This window comes from Siphateles boraxobius, unplaced genomic scaffold (genome assembly GCF_051911475.1).
Source record: "Siphateles boraxobius isolate OS27281-9 unplaced genomic scaffold, OSU_SipBor_1 31, whole genome shotgun sequence".
NCBI classification, from domain to species: domain Eukaryota; kingdom Metazoa; phylum Chordata; class Actinopteri; order Cypriniformes; family Leuciscidae; genus Siphateles; species Siphateles boraxobius.
In genome coordinates, this window is record NW_027508931.1 from 6,451,446 (window position 1) to 6,472,674 (window position 21,229).

Genomic DNA, 21,229 nt, shown 5'->3' on the forward strand with positions numbered 1-21,229 from the left:
CTTTTTCCTTCCCACAGACTTCCCACTGAGGTGCCTTGATACAGCACTCTGGGAACAGCCTATTTGTTCAGAAATTTCTTTCTGTGTCTTACCCTCTTGCTTGAGTGTGTCAATGATGGCCTTCTGGACAGCAGTCAGGTCGGCAGTCTTACCCATGATTGCGGTTTTGAGTAATGAAACAGGCTGGGAGTTTTTAAAAGCCTCAGGAATCTTTTGAAGGTGTTTAGAGTTAATTAGTTGATTCTGATGATTAGGTTAATAGCTCGTTTAGAGACCCTTTTCATGATATGCTTATTTTTTTAGACAGGAATTTTGGGTTCTCATGAGCTGTATGCCAAAATCATCAGTATTAAAACAATAAAAGACCTGAAATATTTCAGTTGGTGTGCAATGAATCTAAAATATATGAAAGTTAAATTTTTATCATTACATTATGGAAAATAATGAACTTTATCACAATATGCTAATTTTTTGAGAAGGACCTGTATGTGCATTTCATATGTATTTGTTTGAGCACTGACGGTGACGATTTAACTCCTTAGGTATCGAAATCTGAAACCGAACAACATGTCATTTTTCGATACTCGATAGTATCGAGGCAATTCGGTCGGTAGGCTACCTAAAAATATCGAACTCGGTATCCAGCCCACCTCAACAGTTTTACATCAAACTGCGACTTTCTTGACTGTAAAATGTATCTTTAAATTGACAAACATCATATCTGTAATTCAGGGCACAATTCAAACGGGATCCAAATATTTGTTGTCTCTCACCATTGACTACCATACAATATTGTTCCGAAATAAGGTCCCATGGTGGTCCACCGGAATGGGAGGGATTTACTTATTGTAGAGTTACCGAAAGTTATCATGAGCATTGTAATGTTTGAAGCTGATGATGTAGCCTAGCAAATGTCAGCAGACTGAAGATTTCAAAATGAGCGGTCATTCAAGTCCGTAAGATCTTACATTTATGGTTTGGAAATATAAACCGGAAGAAAGAATGAGCGCAGTGCTGAAAGGGGGCGGGGCTACATGTCTATATTTCAATATTGGTCACAGACAGCGACCAACGGCAACTGACAATCAGATCAGTGTTTTTTTTTTATCAGTGTTTTTAAATCAAACCTTGATAAAACGTCATCAATATCCATATTAAAAACAATAAAGAAACCAAATAAATAACATGTCTTATTTAATTTTTAGACAATAAGGAAGAGTTTAATACAGATACAAATGAAATGTTACAAACCAATAAGTAGTAGATTAACCGTTTCACATTTACCACACATACACACACACACATACAAATCCTTCATGCACTTTTTGATTTATTCCAGTGTGACCTTAAAAGTGAGATGGCTGCAACTTCCTGTCTTTGCAGCCTGTTTAGGGAACCAGTAGTAATAGAGCAGCAGAATGGAGAGGAAGAGACCCTTAAGAACATTTGAACCAGGCCGGGAGGGAACTAGACTCCTTGTTTTCCTCATGAGTAGAACTTGCTGTTGTTTATTTTTTGCTGTTGTTTATTTACCCTGTATGGACAAAGATAGACAGATATGAATATCCTCCTCACAGAGGGTGTGATATGTCTTTAAATTCACTCACGCAATTTCGTACGCTCACTTTTTTTCAGAGTAAGTGAACTCCTGCGAGAAGTCCTCGCGGCGATTAGGAGTCGCGGCACGCTGCAGGTTGGAGTGAGTGTCATAGAGGCAGAACTCATTGTTAAACTCCGCCTGCTTCTTTTGCAACTGTTTCGAGGAGGAGTAGAGTTCCTCCTGTGCTTTCTGAAGAAAAAAGTCAGACAGGGGATTTCCATTAAACTAGCAGAGTATTCTCATTAAAGCAAAATTAGATATTCTATAATTGTGACCCTGGACCACAAAACCAGTCACAAGTAGCGCGGGTATATTTGTGGCAATAGCCAACAATACATTATATGGGTCAAAATGAAATATTTTTCTTTTATGCCAAAAATCATTAGGGTATAGATTAAAGATCATGTTCCATGAAGATATTTAGTAAATTTCCTACCGTAAATATGTAAAAGAAATATTTTTGTGAGTGAATGCCGCAAATTCGCAAACATAAATGGACATCTTTAAAGGCAATTTTTTTGCACCCTCAGATTCCAGATATTCAAATAGTTGTATCTCGTCCAAATGCTGTCCTATCCTAACAGACCATACATCAATGGAAAGCTTATTTATTCAGTTTTCAGATGATGTATAAATCAATTTCCATGTGACTGGTTTTGTGGTCCAGGATCACAATTATATCATCAACAAAAGTACCTATTTCTTTTGTAAAAATGTAGATGTTTCTTACCTCCACCTGCTTAAAATCAACATACACCAATAGAGTTGCCAGCTCCAGGTTTTCACTAAATCCATTCTTTAAAGGGACTGATCTGTACCCTGTGAAAACATCGAGCTCAGTTTTTGTACTCAAACTTAAATCTGCATTCATTTGCACAATGTTTCACAAAAAAAAACTAATTTAGCAATGTTGTTGACAGACTTACCGGAGCGAACACCTTTCACAGGGAACGTAGCCTGGGCCAGGAAATTGGGGTCAGAGAACATGTCCTCCTCAAAGACCACAAAACGTAGAAAAGTGAGGTCTGGCTCATACACGTTGAAAGTAAATGCCTCTGAAGGCTGAAAGTTCGGCCATAAAGGGTTCAGTCCATTGTCATCTGTGGACATATTTAATTATTTATTTATTTTAAATCTCCATCGATAAAACAAAAACTTCTGGTCCACTCCATTACAAGGCAGCCCACAAAGATTCCACCTTCCATATGTGAAGGGCTTTGAGTACCCAGAAAAGCGCTATATAAATGTTTCGAATTATTATTATTATTAATAATGTCTTTCTATAATCATTTTTAGAAAAAATTAAACAAACACACACACACACACACACACACACACACACACACACACACACACACACACACACACACACACACACACACACACACACACACATACATATAAATAAATAAATATATATATATATATATATATATACACACAAAGCTTAGCAGGTTAGCACAGTTCACGTAGATTCTAGTTAGAAAATCTATAAGAATAAGTATGAAAATTATTTAAAAAAACTATTCACATATTTAAAACAAATACTAATATAAGCGACAAAAACACACAACAGAATTACTAAAACTTTCAATCTAAAATGCAAATGTAAAACCATTCAAAATATGAATAAAAACTATCTCAAAATATGAATAAAAAGTATCTCAGTGATATCAAAACAAGACTGCTTCTTACGGCAAACGGTAGTCTTGACTTTGTTGTCTTCTGTTTGGCCACACAGCTCAATCTCCACAAAGGGACTGGCAATGCTTCGCCCTGGTTTGGGAAGATGTCGTGCTCCTATCACCTGAGCATAAAAAAACCAAGAATCTTTTCAATTCTTTTATTAAAATGATACCGTTCTTGTTCAGTTCTCCGACTCGGACTAAATCAATTTCATTCTGTTTGAATGAAAGATCATGTCTTACCCTAATGGTGATAGTATATCTGACATTCTTCTTCTCCTGATGCGGGTCATAAGAGTCTCTGCGCATCATCTCAGGTTGCAGCACATATCCTGTGCCTCCATTCAGACTGAAGAGAGCGCTGTTCAGCTGAATGTACTTATCTGAGGAGAGAAGCAAACCCTGTTTTATAGACTGAATATATGCTATGCTCTATATTTATTGAATGACTAAAAATTGCATTTTTCTCTGTAAATGTGTTCTTGTGCTTACACTCACAGTTTGAGCCCATTGGGTTTCCTTTATTTCACATTTTTATCTTTAAACAATAGGTAACACTTTACATTAAGATTTATTTATTTAACACGAACAATGAACAAAATGACTACAGCATTTATTAATCTTAGTCAATTGTAATCACATTTTTAAAATCCAAACTTGTGTTTGTTAACTAATCAAAAATTAGATTTTTACTAGCATTAACAAAGATTAATTGCTCATTGTTAGTTCATATTAACTAATGTTAACAAATGAGACTTTTTGTAAAGTGTTACCAAATAATCGTTTCTAATAATTGCCCTATTCTTACAACATTATTTTGCATGTTCCCTGCTTCCGTCTAATACTCTACCCATTTATGCAAACATTTATTTAAACTTTAAAACCTTTCATTGTGTAATTTCCTCTCTTCCTTATTTACTATTTTACACAAGAGGTCAATGGTTGGTTGATTTGTGTGGTGTAGTTTTCTCCATGTATTACAGACCTGATCAACTTCACACTTCATCTTACCAGCAGTTTGAAAGTTGAGTGCCACCATGTGACAGCCGCACATCCATAGAGGATACGGATCATAATTGGAAGAATCCACCCTCTGGCCCTTAGGGTAGATGCGGCTCAGCGACTTCCGGTTATACAACATAAACTGAGTAGACTTGTTTCTGGAAGGAACCTTAGTTTCTACAAAGGAGCGAACCTCTTTGTAGGTATAATTATCTGAAAGTGGAAAGGTGATCGCATTGTTAATACACAGTTAAAAAGAAGTCTGTTACACTCACCAGAGCTGCATTTGTCTAATCAGTAAAACAGTAATATTGTAAAATATTGTTACAGTTTAAAATAAACGTTTTCTATTTTTATATATTTTAAGATGTAATATATTCCTGTGATGGCAAAGACACTTACTCCAGTCTTCAGTGTCACATGATCCTTCATAAATGATTCTAATATGCTGATTTGGTGCTCAAGAAACATTTCTCATTATTTTTAAAAACAGTGGTGCTGCTTAATATTTTTGTGGAAACAGTGAAATATTTTTCAGGATTTTTTTGATGGATAGAAAGCTATAAAAACAGCAATTATTTAAAAAAAAATACTTTTGTAATATAATAAATGTCTTCACTGCCACTTTTGATTAATTGAACGAATACTTGCTGAATAAAAGTTCATTTCATACAAAAAATACTGACCCCAAACATTTAAATGGTAGTGCATATATATTCATATTTGTGTAAATATGTATAAATGTATCTTTATTAGCTGTACCAAAGCGGTCCTTGTCTTTACTGCGAGGCTGGCAGTAAACAACCAGTTCAGACATCTCGCTGGCCACCTCTTCTCTGCTCTCGACCTCCCTCTGTTTTATTTTCTGCAATGGGAAATTATTGTAAACATTCATAAACCCTAGCCCAACATTATACTTTAAATACTTGACTAGATACTTAGAATGCTTTAAATTAAATGTTCTCTCTAGGGCTACACCTAGCATTTAAACACCCCCTACATCTGTCTGGCTTCAAACAGACAATCCTATATTTATAGAATGAGTGGCTCAAAGCCTTGTGACAGCTTCCCCGTGTGATAACTAGCCCCGGTTTGCCCTATTTAGGACACATATTAAGATCCAAACGTGAGTGTGTGAGTCTAAGCGAGTGAGACAGACCTCGAACTCTCGGTTTTCTTCTCTCTGTGTGATGTCCCAGGCCACCTGATACCACTCGTACAGCTCCTCAGTGGTCTCGGTGGCCAAATCAAATGGCAACATGTTCTCTTTATTTTCCTTGTCCTGCAATGTCACCACCACAGGTTTGCCATGTTTGGCTGAGCGAACTGGAAATGAAGAAATGAGTGCAAAATAAGTCTGAGCATAACAAAGCCACATGCTGTACAGGTGTTAAATGGCCCTGAAGATAAATCATCTTACCAACAGTACACTTTGAGATGTCCACTACACCTTTACATAAGTCACCTAATGGATTTTCCTCTTCAGCCTGAAAGAGAACATCTAATGTTGATGTTCAGAGTATTGAATGTAGATGTTCTCTATGTATGCAAGCAAATAAGCATGCAGAATACTATACTAACTAGCACCAAAGGACATATCTGTTTAGTTAAATATCCACATTTTTAATATGCTTTACCTGGTAATTGGCATCAGATGCATTGGCCACTTCTTCTACATAATTTGAAGGGAAATAGTGCTGCAGTTTCCCACCAAAGTCTCCTTTCCACCTGTAGGCATCAGCAGATAAACGGGGAAATTAAATGTTGGTGAACTTATCAAAATGTAAGCAATTCAAATCACCCTGTGGTTTTTGAAACACCTGATAGAGTCACAAGAGAGTGACGTGATAATCTTTTTCTGGCAATAATGCATCTATGTGCCACAAAGCTACACTAAAATAAAAGTACCGTGGGTTTTGGGACAATTTACCATGGTAATACCAGCTATGTTTTATGTACATTAACCATGGTAAATATTAGTTTTCTTTGATGTACACTTCAATTCAAAAGTTTGGGGTCGGTAAGATTAATGCAATAAATGCAGTCTTGGGCTGAGCATTAGAGACGTCTTAAAAATCTTAAAAACACATCTTACCGACCCCAAACTTTCGAACAAACCTTGGAGTATATTGTGTAAATGCTGTAGTACATGTATGTGGTAATCATTTAGTACCATGGTATTTATCAAATTTCCATAGTATTTATTATTTGATACCTTCACTGCATCATGGCACTGCCACAGCTTTTTTGCAATGTTAAATAGAGCATTTATTGCTTTTATCAACATAATATACAAATAATCTCACCATCCATTTGCCTTCTTAGTCACATTATGGATCAAAGAGCCCTTGTAAAAGGAGAGTTCATCCGGCCGCATGGCCCTGTAGTCATAGAGGGCCTTCACTGTGCTCTGGGGCTGCAATGCAACAAAATAAGTTCAATCTTGCGATACTCATCTGCAAATGCACTGAGGTAAAACACAACCCCACAGTGGTTTAAAGAGTGTGAAGGCTAAAATAAATTCTCTTTAAAGGGAATTTGTGAATTACATCGAACTAGAAACATGAAGCATTTATGGCTTAACATGACATCGCTGTTTTAGCCAGGCTGCATTTCCTCTTTCGAGACGATCAGTTTCCTATGTGAAAGAATGAGATAGCCAGCACCACCACTTCCTCCCCAGCCCACAAGAGATGACCTCTTGTGCATACTAACATTCAGGAGCTGCGTTTGCTCTTCAAAGTGCTTACCAGAGATGGCTCTATCTCGTTGGCCTCCACATACTGTTTAGAATCATAAAGTGAAGCAGTTTTGGTTATCTGAAAAGAAAAACATAAAGAATTTCTTAGAATCTTTTCCTTGCATATTAGACTTGAGCCAAGCAAAATTTATAATCTACACATTTTATATAATATGTCTGGTTAGTCTTTGTTCTAGATCAGTGGTTCGCAAACTGATTTTGCTTCAGCACCCGTATTGCTTCCCAATGGATGGTGAGATTATTTGTATATTATGTCGATAAAAGCAATAAATGCTCTATTTAACATTGCAAAAAAGCTGTGGCAGTGCCATGATGCAGTGAAGTATCAAATAATAAATACCGTGGAAATTTGATAAATACCATGGTACTAAATGATTACCACATACATGTACTACAGCATTTACACAATACTCCAAGGTTCGTTCGAAAGTTTGGGGTCGGTAAGATGTGTTTTTAAGATTTTTAAGACGTCTCTAATGCTCAGCCCAAGACTGCATTTATTGCATTAATCTTACCGACCCCAAACTTTTGAATTGAAGTGTACATCAAAGAAAATGTCTCGGTTACGTATGTAACCCTCTTTCCCTGAGTAGGGAACGGAGACGTTACGTCGGATGACGACGAATGGGGTTTCGCTTAGAAAGCCTATCAACTTCGAGTATTACAAAATGAGCCAATGGCAAAGAAATGCCATGGGTCTGGGGAATTTGCATGGCGTAACTCCGCCCCACCTCGTGGGTATAAAAGAGGAAGCCGGCAACATGCAGATATGTTTCTTCGCTGAGGGGCCAAGACTGAGCTCAGGCGATCCCCGCGGTACAGCGGAAAGTGGCAGGCAGACGTAACGTCTCCGTTCCCTACTCAGGGAACGAGGGTTACAGACGTAACCGAGACGTTCCCTTTCGTTGTCACTCCGAGTTACGTCGGATGACGACGAATGGGGTTACCAGTCTAATCACGCCGCCTTCCTTTTCTGTCTTCCAGTGCCCTGCGTAAATCTGAGATCCCTGTTGTGAGACTGGCACGGACGAAGGACTCCTATTTAGCACAGGAATACCAATGTACACTGGGGAGCATATCCCATAGCTTAGAGGAAATATGCAATTATTGCCAACCCAGAGGGGGGGACTTAGAAAGTACACATATGACCCTGAGGGATGCATATGGAGAGCACTGGGGTGTCCAGCCGCAGGTGGAATATTTCAACCCCAGGGGTGGCAAGGTGGCTTGCCAAGGGAAAGACACATGCTCCGAGAGGCTTACAGTGGAAATACACATGTGGGGGTCGCTCAGGGGAGGGACCATGCACACGGGAGGCACCTAGCCGACGCACAGGCAATAGACACTGGCGCCAACGTCAGGAGTGCTGGAGGAACTCAGGGCTATCGGGGAAGCTCACCTGAGGAGAAAATCGCACGTATCCAGTCCGTGGAGTGGAATGGCGAGCAAGCGAAGACACCTGAGCGGGTCCAGTACTAGCTGGTTGAAGCGAGTACATGAGAGGACACTGGCTCCACTCGGAGATTGTATAATCTGGCGAATTTGTTAGGTGTCGCCCAGCCTGAAGCTCTGCAGATGTCTGCTAGCGAGGCGCCATGCGCTAGAGCCCCAGAGGATGCCACACTCCGGGTGGAGTGGGCAGTCACACCAAGGGGGCACGGTCGACCTTGCTGCTGGTATGCCAAAGCAATGGCGTCCACTATCCAGTGAGACAACCTTTGCTTGGAGAGAGCCTTTCCCTTCAGCTTCGCATTCTGAGGACACAGCTGCATCGCAACAGATCGCTCAATCGGGGGGAGCCCAGTGTACCCACGGGCGGCTGCCCCATCGAGGGGAGGAAAGGCGGATGAAACCAACGAGCGGTTACGGGAAGACATGGGAGTCTTCCAGGACTTCGAGATTTCATCATGCACGTCCGGGAAGAAAGGTATTGGGGCAGGCTGAGGACGGGAAGCCGCAGCTGCACCCAAAAACCAATCGTCCAGCCGCGAGCGCTCAGGACCGGCCGCCCGGGAAAGCATGGCCGTCATCTCTGGATCGGACTGAGCCACAGCCGTATTCACACCCGAGGGTTGCAGCTGTGACGAGTCTTCACTTCCAGACGAGTCAGACCCGCCTGTGATGCTGCGATTGACATCGCATCTTCCTCTGGAGCGCCAAAGGACACCCGTGGGACCTCAAAGGATGGTCCCGCGGGGATCCCCTGAACGCTCGCGGGTTGCAACACTGGAGAAGGTGCTGCGGGGCACGGACGAATAGTCGGCGCTTTGTTCCACACAGTCACCCTCAGATCCCCCTGGCCACCAGCCGAAGTAGGGCCTCTCGAGGAGGTGCTAGATCGGGGTGTGGATGAGGGGACTCTCACTCTTGCGAGATCATTGAGTCTCGATCTAAGTGTTGCGATGGTCATGTTCCCACAGAAAGAACATGACTCATCCACGAGCGCTGCTCTAGCGTGATTAAAGCCCAAACACACCAAGCAGCGCTCGTGCCTATCAGAGTCAGACACCAGCCGAACGCAACCAGAAGTGCACGGGCGAGGCATTTTTAAAAAGACATGCCGCGTGCAAGCTCTTTTTGTGAGAGAAACTCAGTGCTGAAGCGCCCGCGGAGAACACACTCGCTGGCAAACCACGCTCAGATAAGCAGGAAGTGTGCACTCGCCGGGAGATCGCCGTCACACCAACACTGGAGAGTTGCTCGTCTCGTAAGAAGCTGACAATCAGAAATAGCTTAGGGAGTGAAGAATTACACTTGGCTCCGAAGCGAAAACATATCTGCATGTTGCCGGCTTCCTCCTTTTATACCCACGAGGTGGGGCGGAGTTACGCCATGCAAATTCCGCAGACCAATGGCATTTCTTTGCCATTGGCTCGTTTTTGTAATACTCGAAGTTGATAGGCTTTCTAAGCGAAACCCCATTCGTCGTCATCCGACATAACTCGGAGTGACAACGAAAGGGAACTAATATTTACCACGGTTAATATCCATAAAACATGGACAAAACAAATTCCTTTGGTGCTAGTTAAGTGGTGACTCAAAAGTTTATTAAAACATTTTTATAAAAAAAGAAAAGAATTATGTGTTACTTATTTAATTAAATGAGCAATAAATTTAATGTAAATAAATATTTGTAAAGTTGTAATTTGTTGTAATTAATGTATTTAAAAATAAATATTTTTTTGTAACTAAACTGTATATTTAAAGGGCCCCTATTATGCTATTTTAAAGTTTCCTAATGTTGTTTTGGAGTCTCCTACAACATGTTTACAGGTTTAAAAAAACTGTTTAATTTCCTCATAATATACATTTGCACATCATCACATTTTTAATGATTCTCAAACGACTCGTCAAATGAACCAGTCCCTCTAAATCCCTCCTTTCCGCAAGCTACTAAACACTGTTATTCAACCCGAACCTCCATCGCAAGGACGACTTGAGCAGGACGTTTCACAGTGATACACTACTCAGTTTGAGATACATTATAAGATGTTGCAACTGTAATTCATCACCATCAGCATTAACAAGTGCATGTTTATTACTTGTACTAATTTATTTACCGAGTATTTTTCTAATATATTGCGGTGAACACGTGGAAACTGTATCAATAACAGTGCATGTATGCAATGTACAATAGCCGAGCTCTAGAGTGAATGATCTGGTGTAACATAAACGTTGGTAAAACAAATATTTCCTCTAAGTAGTGAGAACGACAGATAATCTGCATTAATAGACACAGTTTTAGGTAATGGTGGCCCACAGCTGATCAGCAGAAGTATGTCAGTAAGACAGTAATAATGTGAGTTAGCCAGTTAGCAGGAGACCTAATATAATACTCAAAACTAAATTTTTTGAACACCATTTTACAAGAGCAAGCGGGTTGTGAATCCTGCATCGAACTTCGAGATTTGAGTCAGTAAAATAAAGGGAATACAGCAAAAGTTTATGATTATACTGCTGTGATATCGTGGTAAAGATGAATTTTAACCACTGATTCTTCACATGCTCATCCTTGGGGAGTGAAAAATAACTGGCTTTACATCACAGTGCCGTCTTCTCGACATGATGCTTTCAAGTACAGGAGTCAACTGCCGGTGTTACACCAGATTCTGTGACCATCATTATCTGTGACCGTAGAGGGCGTGGTTATCGCTGTGCTGCGTGATCTACGGAAACAGCGTAACTTCTAACTAGCAGAGCCTAACAGGACTTTGCGAAACGTTTGTTTAGAAATGCACACCATAAATTATTATTTGCATGCCCAGATTAAGCACAATGTGGTCGTTTTCTGACTGAGTAGCCTACTACGTGGGTTGTTCATTAAATATTCGTGCGAGAACGACCCTGGCGACCGTGCACGTTTAACGACAGCGCGCTTTTAGGAAAGTTTTTTTTTTCTCAAGTTTGTTTTGAAATTCAGAGTAATATTTATTTATCGAATAACCAACATAAGGCTAATACAATGACACTATATTGTTTTTTGTAAATTATTACGCAATAATTTCAATAATTCCATTCAGATTGGCTGTAAAGAAACTGTTTTAAACGTGAATTAATTATTTTACCCACCTCTATTTCACCCAGAATGATTAAATGAGCTTTTTTTGTGATGTTTAATCAAACATAACTTGCCATGAAGAAACATCGGTTCCCGCTGAACTCTTCAGCTTCTTACAGTAGAAATAATTTTGGGCTGACATGAACAGAAGCAGACATACAGTATACGGTCACCAAATATGATAAGGCTATTTTCATGGTCAACGAATTCTGTTACCCTCCTCTATTTCACTCATAATGAATGTGACACACTCCAAATTCACTCTGATGATGTGTGAACTCTTCAGCCTTTTACAGTAGAAATAATTTTGGGCTGACATGAACAGAAGCAGATGTAACGGAGGCCAGCTAGTAGTTGCTGTGCGAGTAAACCTCACTCCTCTGATCTCAATAGGCGCTCTGGCGACAGATGCTAGAGGCTGCAGTCTTTAGCCTCCTTGTTAGAACGCCTGACTCTCATGCCGGAGACCCGGGTTCGAGGACCGCTCGGAGCGGGTCGAGTGGGACCCGGGTGAAGGGGGGTTACATTGGTGCCGTGACCGTCAGCATTAGCAACGCTGCAACGTAAGTTAATTATTCGGTAAATACCATTGTAGTGTTGTCAACCCATTCACAAGCAAAATATTAAATGTTATTAAGGCGAGACACGGCAGGCAAAAACATCTTTTTTTTACTGGTCAATTTTGAGATTTTGGGATATTAGTCTTCTTTCAGACTTGTGGTGAAAAAAAGTCCGAAATACACATTTAGGTCTTTATCTTACAACACTTTGTCTGTTTGCGTCTGTAGATTCCTCATAAATTCATCAAAAGTTGGCGATATAAATCATCCCGCTGCTCCGCGATTGCTGTCTGCACCCTGTCATCACACACACCGTTAAGGCCTCATTATGCTTCTGCGTCAACTTCATCGCGGTGCATCTGACCAATCACAGCCCTTGCGGTCTGCGTCGCCTCGACGCGTAGTTAAGCCTGTTTTATGCTTCTGCGTCGAATCGACGGCGTACCCCCGCAGACCCCTCTGCGTCGCCGCGAACCCCTCTCCGACCCCTACACCGTAGCTTGACGTGCACCTCCAAAAAATGTTAACTACGCGTCGAGGCGACGCAGACCGCAAGGGCTGTGATTGGTCAGATGCACCGCGATGCAACACAACCTGACGCAGAACCATAAAACGGCAATGACGTCGTAGGACTGACGACGTAGCTACGCCGTGGAGTTGACGCAGAAGCATAATGAGGCCTTTACAATTTTTTGGAGGTGCACGTCGAGCTACGGCGTAGGGGTCGGAGAGGGGTTCGCGGCGACGCCGAGGGGTCTACGGGGGTACGCCGTCAATTCGACGGAGAAGCATAAAACAGGCTTTAGAAAGCTCTCTCTCTGCTGTACAATGATGTCGGATCCAAATATGGTCATTTCCTTTTTATCAGCAACCAATCGTGAAAGTAAAAGGGGGGATTTAACTCTGAATGCGCAATCTCATTGGCTGATGCTAAATCTTTAAAGCCCATTTTCTCAAAATGACCTTTCTCTCATACTCCAAGTCCGAAATCTCCACTTCAGTAGCACCTATATACACCAAACTTGTATATACAAATGTATATAGTACAACTGTTTATTTGTTAACACTGTATATCAGTTAAAAACACTGATAAACAGTGTTAACAAATAACAAATAAACATTTGCAATAAATAAATGCATTTAAAAAAAAATTACTTTGTATTTGTATGTTTGCTCACTTTTTTTCCGAAGGTTCTAACATAACGGTTTGCCATTCGTGCACGCAGATCACATGTGGTCCAACATCCAACGAGAACTTTGTGCGCATCCATTTTTATTAAAGGCATACAACCCGTTTTGTCTTGAGAAGGAGAGCCAAGAATTTCTGCATAAAATCAATGTTTCTATTATCTTTGTTGATACAGATCCAGTGTGATGTCTGTGCCCGTTGGTTCCACATGAAATGTGTTGGGGAGCCCGACCCCAAGAAATCCTACTGCTGTGCAGCATGAATTTAAAATATATTTGCTTTTTTTTTCTTTCTTTTTTTGCTTAGTTCGTCAAATTTGTAAATAGTTAATGTTTGAAATCAATGTTTCTAATGTTTTAAAATATTTAAATTATTAAAACATTTCATTATAAAATATTTCAATGGTTTTATTTAAAACACTTCCTGTCCAAAAGAAAAAATAAGTTGCAAAAAAATAACATCACATTCATTATGAGTGAAATAGAGGAGGGTAACAGAATTCGGTGACCTTTAAAATAGCCTTATCATATTTGGTGACCGTATACTGTATGTCTGCTTCTGTTCATGTCAGCCCAAAATGATTTCTACTGTAAGAAGCTGAAGAGTTCACACATCATCAGAGTGAATTTGGAGTGTGTCACATTCATTATGAGTGAAATAGAGGAGGGTAACAGAATTCGGTGACCTTTAAAATAGCCGTATCATATTTGGTGACCGTACTGTATGTCTGTGACATACAATTCGGTGACCTTTACAACTTGTTACAGCAATTTTGAGTGATTTTTTTTTTTTGTATTATTATTCTGTGCATTAATATAATAATTTACACAAAAATAATCTTTTTGTGCCATACATGTCTTTCATTGACTACTGGTTCCACAAATTAAATATATATCCTAATAAATAATATCCAATATAACATATATTATTCTGAATAGCAAAACACACTGAGAAAAAAACTTTCCTAAACGTGCACGGACGTCAGGGCCGTTCTCTTCTCGCGTGAGAACATAAACATTAATAAACACGGAAACACACGTAGTCGGCTACTCTGAAAAAAAGAAAAACACATTGAGCTCAATCGGGGCAAGCAAATAATCATTTATTGTGTAAATAACCATCATTTCTAAACAAACGTTTCGTAAATACCTTACCTTTGGCTTATAGTCAGAAGTTACGCTGTTTGCGTAGATCACGCAGCACAGTGACAACCGCGCCCACTACGGTCACAGACTATGACGGTCACAGATTCTGGTGTAACACCGGTTTGAGGTTCAAGTTTTCCCTGGTGTCTGCACGTGCAATACGTGGGCGGGCAATATACTAATGTTTCGTCTTGACATCAGAACGAAACGGCTTATGACTCGTTTGAAAAACGATTCATTTAATTGACTCAGAGTTGAATCTTACTTTTGAAAGACAATAACTTTATATACGGTGTACTTTCAGATTTAAAAATTTGCAGGATGTTTTCATTCACTTAGAGCTGTTACACACTACATGAAAGGTCATTTTCAAAAATCCATAATAGGGGCCCTTTAAATAAATGATTGAAATCTATGAATTGTTATATATATATATATATATATATATATATATTTTTTTTTTTTTTTTTTTTCCTTTTTTTTTTTTTTTTTATTGAACAATATTAGTTTACAAACCAAATAGGGAACAATACAATGCCTATTACAAAATATACACTTTTCCATTCATATGTCCATCCTAAATGTCCACCTGTGTATATATACATCATACAATAACACCAAAGAAAACAAACATTCAATAATCATTGTAGAGGGAGTGCAAGGAAAATAAATACATAAATAAGGTTTAAATCTTACCAAACTTAAAAGGAAAGAGACTCATACATTGATTTATACAGTTCTCCAATGGTTTGATTATCTTTAGATAAGTGTTTTAAAGATTCTAAGTATTTTTTGCATTCCTTTTTAAAGTAATTTAAAGAGGGTTTACTGTTATTCCACTTACTTTTGTGTATATGGTATTTACCCATTGTAATAATAATATTCAAAGTGTATAACAACTCTTTTGAAAGACCATCAGCATAAATCAAAACCTGAAACAATTTCAGTGATGGAATATCATCGTTTATATCAATATTTAACCAACTGAAAAGATCCTGCCAGTATTTCAATATTACTGGGCAAGAATAAAATAAATGATCAATGGTTTCAGGCTCTACTAAACAAAAAACGCAAGGATCTACTTCAAAACGGAATCTTTTGCGCAAAACCTCAGCAGCGGGATACACATTATTAATAATCCTAAACTGCATATCCTTCATTTTAGGTATAATTGGCCATTTAAGGTAATTACAGAATTTGTTTTTAAAAGTTTCATTCTCAAATTGTTTTAATTTTGAAGTTTTATCATAATCTGGAAATAACTTACATTTTAATACATTCCCTATCACTTTATTATTACACTTTTTGTCTCCAATATATACTTCTCCAATTTTTAACTCGGGCAGTTTAACCGAAACCTTTGAATATGTAAGAGTGCTTTGAATTAGTTGTTTTAAAGCAAGAGGAATGGCTTTGCACAATGTATTATATTCTCTAAATGAACATTTTATCTCAAATTTCTCCATGAATGCATTATGTTGCATAATTAGACCTGTTTCATCTAAAAGATCAACAACATTTAAAACATTTTTCCCATACCACTCTTTTTTGAATACTGTCTTTCTATTTATCGTAATGGTTCTGTTATTCCATAATGTAGAGCAGTGTGGTGAAACATTTTGAGGGAATATCAATTTCCAATAGTACAGAATCTGTTTGTGGAATTTTGAAAGCTTAATTGGCAATTTGGAAACCTCAAAATCACACTTCAGCAACAAATCTAATCCTCCAACTTGCTCAAAAACAGACTTTGGTATATGGTACCACATTGAGTTAGGTTGTGCTAAATACATTTTAATCCAATTCAGTTTAAGCACTCCAACCATTGATTCAAATTCAGATGCTTTCAAACCTCCATTTTTATATTCTTTAATCATCTGAGATTTTTTAATATAATGAGTTTTGTTTTTCCATATAAAATTAAACAAAATAGAGTTTACCTTTTTTATCAGTTGAGGAGAAACATAAAGAGAGTAACAGGGGTAAATCAGTTTAGATATGCCTTCTGCTTTAGTCAAGAGTATTCTGCCCATGATAGACAGATCTCTCATAAGCCAATGATTAAGGGATTTTTTCATACTATCAATTCTCTCTTCTATATTTACTAATTCTCTCATATGAGTTTCTTTAAACATTTTTAAACCTAAGTATTTCACTTCAGATTGAACAGGTATGGATTCTATATTTACTTCATTACAAGAAAACAGAGGAAAAAGTTCACATTTTTTTAGATTTAGGCATAAGCCTGATGCTCCAGAAAAAACTGAAATAATATTCAGAGCTTTTTTAACCATAGATTTGTCTTTTAAAAATATTACTGTATCATCAGCAAATTGACTAATTCGAAATTCATAATCAGAAATGGTTATACCTTTTAATTGAGGATGGTTGACAACTAGATAAGCTAACATTTGAGTGCATAGTATAAACAGTTTTGGAGAGATTGGACAGCCTTGTCTAATACCACGCAATATGTCAATTCTTGGAGTCATGCCTGGATTAAGGGATATATAACTATAAATGTTATTATAGAACATTTTAATAACCTTGCAAAACCCTTCCCCAAAACCAAAAATTCTCAGCGTCGTAAATAAAAATTCATGCTCCACAGTATCGAATGCTTTAAAAAAATCTAAAAACAAAATGAGGCTTTCTGACTGTATCAGTGATTGATAGTCAATCATATCCAAGATTAGTCTAATATGGTTTTGAATATATCTTCCCTTGATGAACGCAGATTGATATTCCTCTACAAGTTTCCCAAGTACCAATTTAAGACGGTTAGCATACACCAGGGCAAGTAATTTATAATCTGTACATAACAGAGTTATTGGTCTCCAATTATCTAATAATAACAGCTGTTTTTTAGGTTTAGGTATCAAGGTTATTAAACCTGTTTTCATAGTAGGTGATAAACTTCCTTTCTGAATGCATTCTGAAAATGCATTATATAATAATTTCCGAATATCTTTCCAAAAATGTTTTAAAAATTCAGTAGATAAACCATCAATACCTGGTGATTTACAATTACTCATTTGTTTTAAAGCTATATCCATTTCCTCTAAGGTCAACTCATCGTCAATTAAAACTCTATCTTCCTCTTTCAGTTTATGTATTTGATTTTTTATATTTCCAAATAAATAATCACAATGGGCTTTATTATAATTGGATTTATACAGGTTAGAATAGAAAAGTAAAATTTCATTTTGAATCATTTTTTGATCATCTGTTTCAATTTCATTAATCTTAAGTTTGCTAATCTTTTTCTTTGTTTGTCTTTGCTTTTCAAGACCAAAAAAATATAAAGAACTTTTTTCTCCCTCCTCAATCCATCGCGCTCTCGATCGAATATAAGCTCCATTTGCTTTTTCTGAATACAACTCATCTAGTTGAGATTGCAGTGACTGTAATTTTGCTGAATTATCTGGTGAGTCTTGTATATTAACTACCAAAGAGTTTATTTCTCCAATCAATTCCCTTTGTTTCTGTTTTCTCCTCAATGATAAAAATTTTCCTGAATCAATTGCTATTTGTTTAACCTTAAATTTGAACCATTCCCATTTATTTAAGTTAGACATATCTAACTTATCAATCTCCTCAATAAGAGCCAATACTTGTTGGTCAAATCTATCATTTTTTAACAAGTCATTATTAAACTTCCAAATATTAGAAGAAATGCTAAGTTTCTGAAGGACTTCTAAAGACAGAGTGACCATACAGTGATCTGTAAGTGGGGCTGCTGTAATTTTACACTCAGAGACAATTTTACATAGTTCACAAGAAATAAGCCAATAATCTAATCTTGAACATTGACCATTTCCTGAGGGGTTAAACCATGTATACTGAATGCTGTTTAGGTTTGTTTCCCTCCAGTAATCAACCACATTTACATTTTTACATAAATTCAATATAGTATCGTTATACACCGAATGTGTAGCTCTCTGAGGTCTCCTATCTAGCCATGAATCAGGGGCAATATTAAAGTCACCACCTATTATCACATTTTCTGCATTATACTTTTTTTTCCATTCATTAATCAATTTTCCCAGTTTCTCAAACATTTCTCTATTAGCCCCTTTGCTATTATAACCATAAACACACAGTAATATGTAACATTTATCATGTATTTCTATTGCTATCATTAGCCAATGGCCTTCTGTATCCCCTTCGTGAAATATTACAGAGCCTTCAAACCGATTAAATAATACCATCACTCCAGCTGAATGCGAAGATCCATGTGCAAACCAGGCTAAATCACCCCACTGATTTTTCCAAAATCTTTCGTCATTTGAAACAGAGTGAGTCTCTTGTAAGAAAACACAATTCGCTTTTTGTTCCTTGCAAAATAAAAAAATAGCTTTCCGCTTAACACTGTTTTTTAACCCCCTAACATTTAAAGATAGAAAAGAAATGGACATAAATTAAATTAACGTATTACTATCTCAACCTTTAGCACACACTCAGCTTTAAACGCAGGAGTGAACATGTTGTCCTTAAATATTCTACAAAACGTCAAAACCATAACAGCTAGAACATAGAATTCTACTTTTGTTAACCGCTTTTCTTAAACAGTTTTTTTTCTTCTCAGATTAATCCCATATGTCCTTATGCGATTGCAGCAACCTTGGAAACTTTAACGTGAGACTACGTGTTACCTTGAGAGCATCAGTTACGGGTCAACTCTTAGTCCATCAATCAGTGCATAGCCTTCTTTTAGGAACGCTCTCTTCCCTTTTTTCCTTGCTTCTTGGACTTTTGGCCATAGCTTAGCACGAGCTTCGCGATCTTCCTTTGAAAAGTCTTCTTTGAAATGAATGTTCATCTCTTTACACACTCTTGCCTCTCTTGATTTTTTCCACACTTCATCACGCACAGTTCGCATCGCAAACTGAATGATCACTGGTCTGGGTAACTTGTTGGTAGCAGCGTCGTTTCTTCTTCCTAGCCGATGCACTGTATCCACCGACTGCCGGAGCTTCTCCACTGACCACGGAATCACCCTGGTAAGGATTCCAATCACCGTTTCTCTTGTATCTTCATTTTCCTTTTCGGGAAGACCGATCAGTCTGAGATCCCATCTTCTCTTGTATCTAGCATGCTCCAAACATTGCTGCCTCAGTGAGATGTTTTCATTTTTCAAGTCTCCTACTTCTTTTTTCAGTTCGCCGATATCTTCTTTATTCTCTTTAACTGCATTTGCGGTTTCCTCCATTGTTTTTTCAATTTTTTTCAGTCGTTGGTCTTGCTCGTCAAACCTCTTAATTAGAGTTTGAATTGCATCGAAGATCACTTCATTTGTTATTCCGTCGGTTTGTTTAATTTTGTCTTTTGCCTTTGCTCTCATTTTCTTGGGATTCGGGCTGGGTAGAGGTGTATGGTCACATCTTGTTTTGCCAGTTTCTATCATCATATCTTCGATTTCTTCTTCATCACATGCCTCAGCGAGAGCAATTAAGTTGTATTCATGATCAACCATCCCGGTATCTGCTTGATTGGTTTTAGACATTGTAAATGTTGTTGTTGTTTTTTTTGTTTTTTTCAGAGGTAACAGTTTTAGGACTTTTTCAACTAATTTTCCTCAGTGCCTGCATAAGCGTGACCGCTCACTCCGCCATCTTGGAAATCCCCCCATATATATATATATATATATATATATATATATATATATATATATATATATATATATATATATATATACCAATTAATAGATTTCAATAATCTATACAAACACACATATATAAATAATGGAGGTTTGTTTCTGCAATGGAATAAAAAATAAAAAAGGTAATTGGATTTTTTTTATCTCACAATTCTAACTTTTTTCTCATGATATAAAGTCGCAATTGCAAATTTTTATGTTAGAATTGCGCAATATAAAGTTGCAATTGCGTGTTATAAAGTCAGAATTCCATGATATAAAGTTGCAATTGTTGAGATTCTTACAGAAAAGAAAAAAGTCATAATAGTTTATATCTCACAATTCTGACAATATTTATACTTTATAACTTATAAACTTTATATAACTTTATAGCATGCATTCTTATGGTGAGAAAAAAAGTCAGAATTGTGAGATAAAAAGTCTGAATTATCTTTCAATTTTTTTATTCCATGGCGGAAACAGGCTTCCATTATATTATATTATATTATATTATATTATATTATATTATATTATATTATATTATATTAATAATGAACATGATTGTTATTGATCACAGAAAACCATTCAACAAGGTTGCATTAAATTGATTAAAAGTAACAGTAAAGACATTTTTAATAAAAAAATAATAATTAGAAATTTTAAATTGTAAAAAATATTTCGTTATATAAGAGGTTGTTTTTCAGGTTTGGTTGCTCTTTCAAATTGTGACATCAGGAATGTGCTTTGCGATGAATGTGTGTGTGGGGGAAGCTAACTATATACTATTATAATAAGTATGTTTTAGTTTATATGTCTCCTTGAACACATTTACACAAAACAATGACACTTTAGTGTCATTATATACTTGTTCAACTAAATCAGAACTTTGGTCTGAACTTTGATTGGAAAAAGGAGAAGAGACCAAAAGAGCTACTACAGATGAAAGGATGCAAGTGTAACATGCAAACTGTGGCTGTAGCAAAGGAAGAGGTGCACATGGCCTTGTTCACTTTGAAGAGTGTATGCAGACAATGCACTCAAAGAAAAACTGTTGTACAATCAATGCACAGTGTTCAGTACAGTCCGTAGTA

The 21,229-nt window shown here is 37.5% G+C and overlaps 1 protein-coding gene across 1 annotated transcript in view; it reads right to left on the reverse strand.

Annotated features, from left to right (window-relative positions):
• Window positions 1-1,177: 1,177 nt before the first annotated feature.
• Window positions 1,178-21,229, reverse strand: part of plcg2 (phospholipase C, gamma 2) — a 39,262-nt gene continuing 19,210 nt past the window's right edge. Inside the window, exons 21-33 of the mRNA XM_077193567.1 lie at window positions 7,038-7,106; window positions 6,594-6,703; window positions 5,925-6,015; window positions 5,708-5,774; window positions 5,447-5,613; window positions 5,050-5,152; window positions 4,297-4,500; window positions 3,529-3,668; window positions 3,296-3,407; window positions 2,527-2,700; window positions 2,331-2,419; window positions 1,626-1,789; window positions 1,178-1,534 (exon numbers count right to left, since the gene is read on the reverse strand). Of these exons, the coding sequence (XP_077049682.1) occupies window positions 1,486-1,534; window positions 1,626-1,789; window positions 2,331-2,419; window positions 2,527-2,700; window positions 3,296-3,407; window positions 3,529-3,668; window positions 4,297-4,500; window positions 5,050-5,152; window positions 5,447-5,613; window positions 5,708-5,774; window positions 5,925-6,015; window positions 6,594-6,703; window positions 7,038-7,106 (1,539 nt within the window). The 3' untranslated portion in view covers window positions 1,178-1,485. The remainder of the gene's footprint in view (window positions 1,535-1,625; window positions 1,790-2,330; window positions 2,420-2,526; window positions 2,701-3,295; window positions 3,408-3,528; window positions 3,669-4,296; window positions 4,501-5,049; window positions 5,153-5,446; window positions 5,614-5,707; window positions 5,775-5,924; window positions 6,016-6,593; window positions 6,704-7,037; window positions 7,107-21,229) is intronic.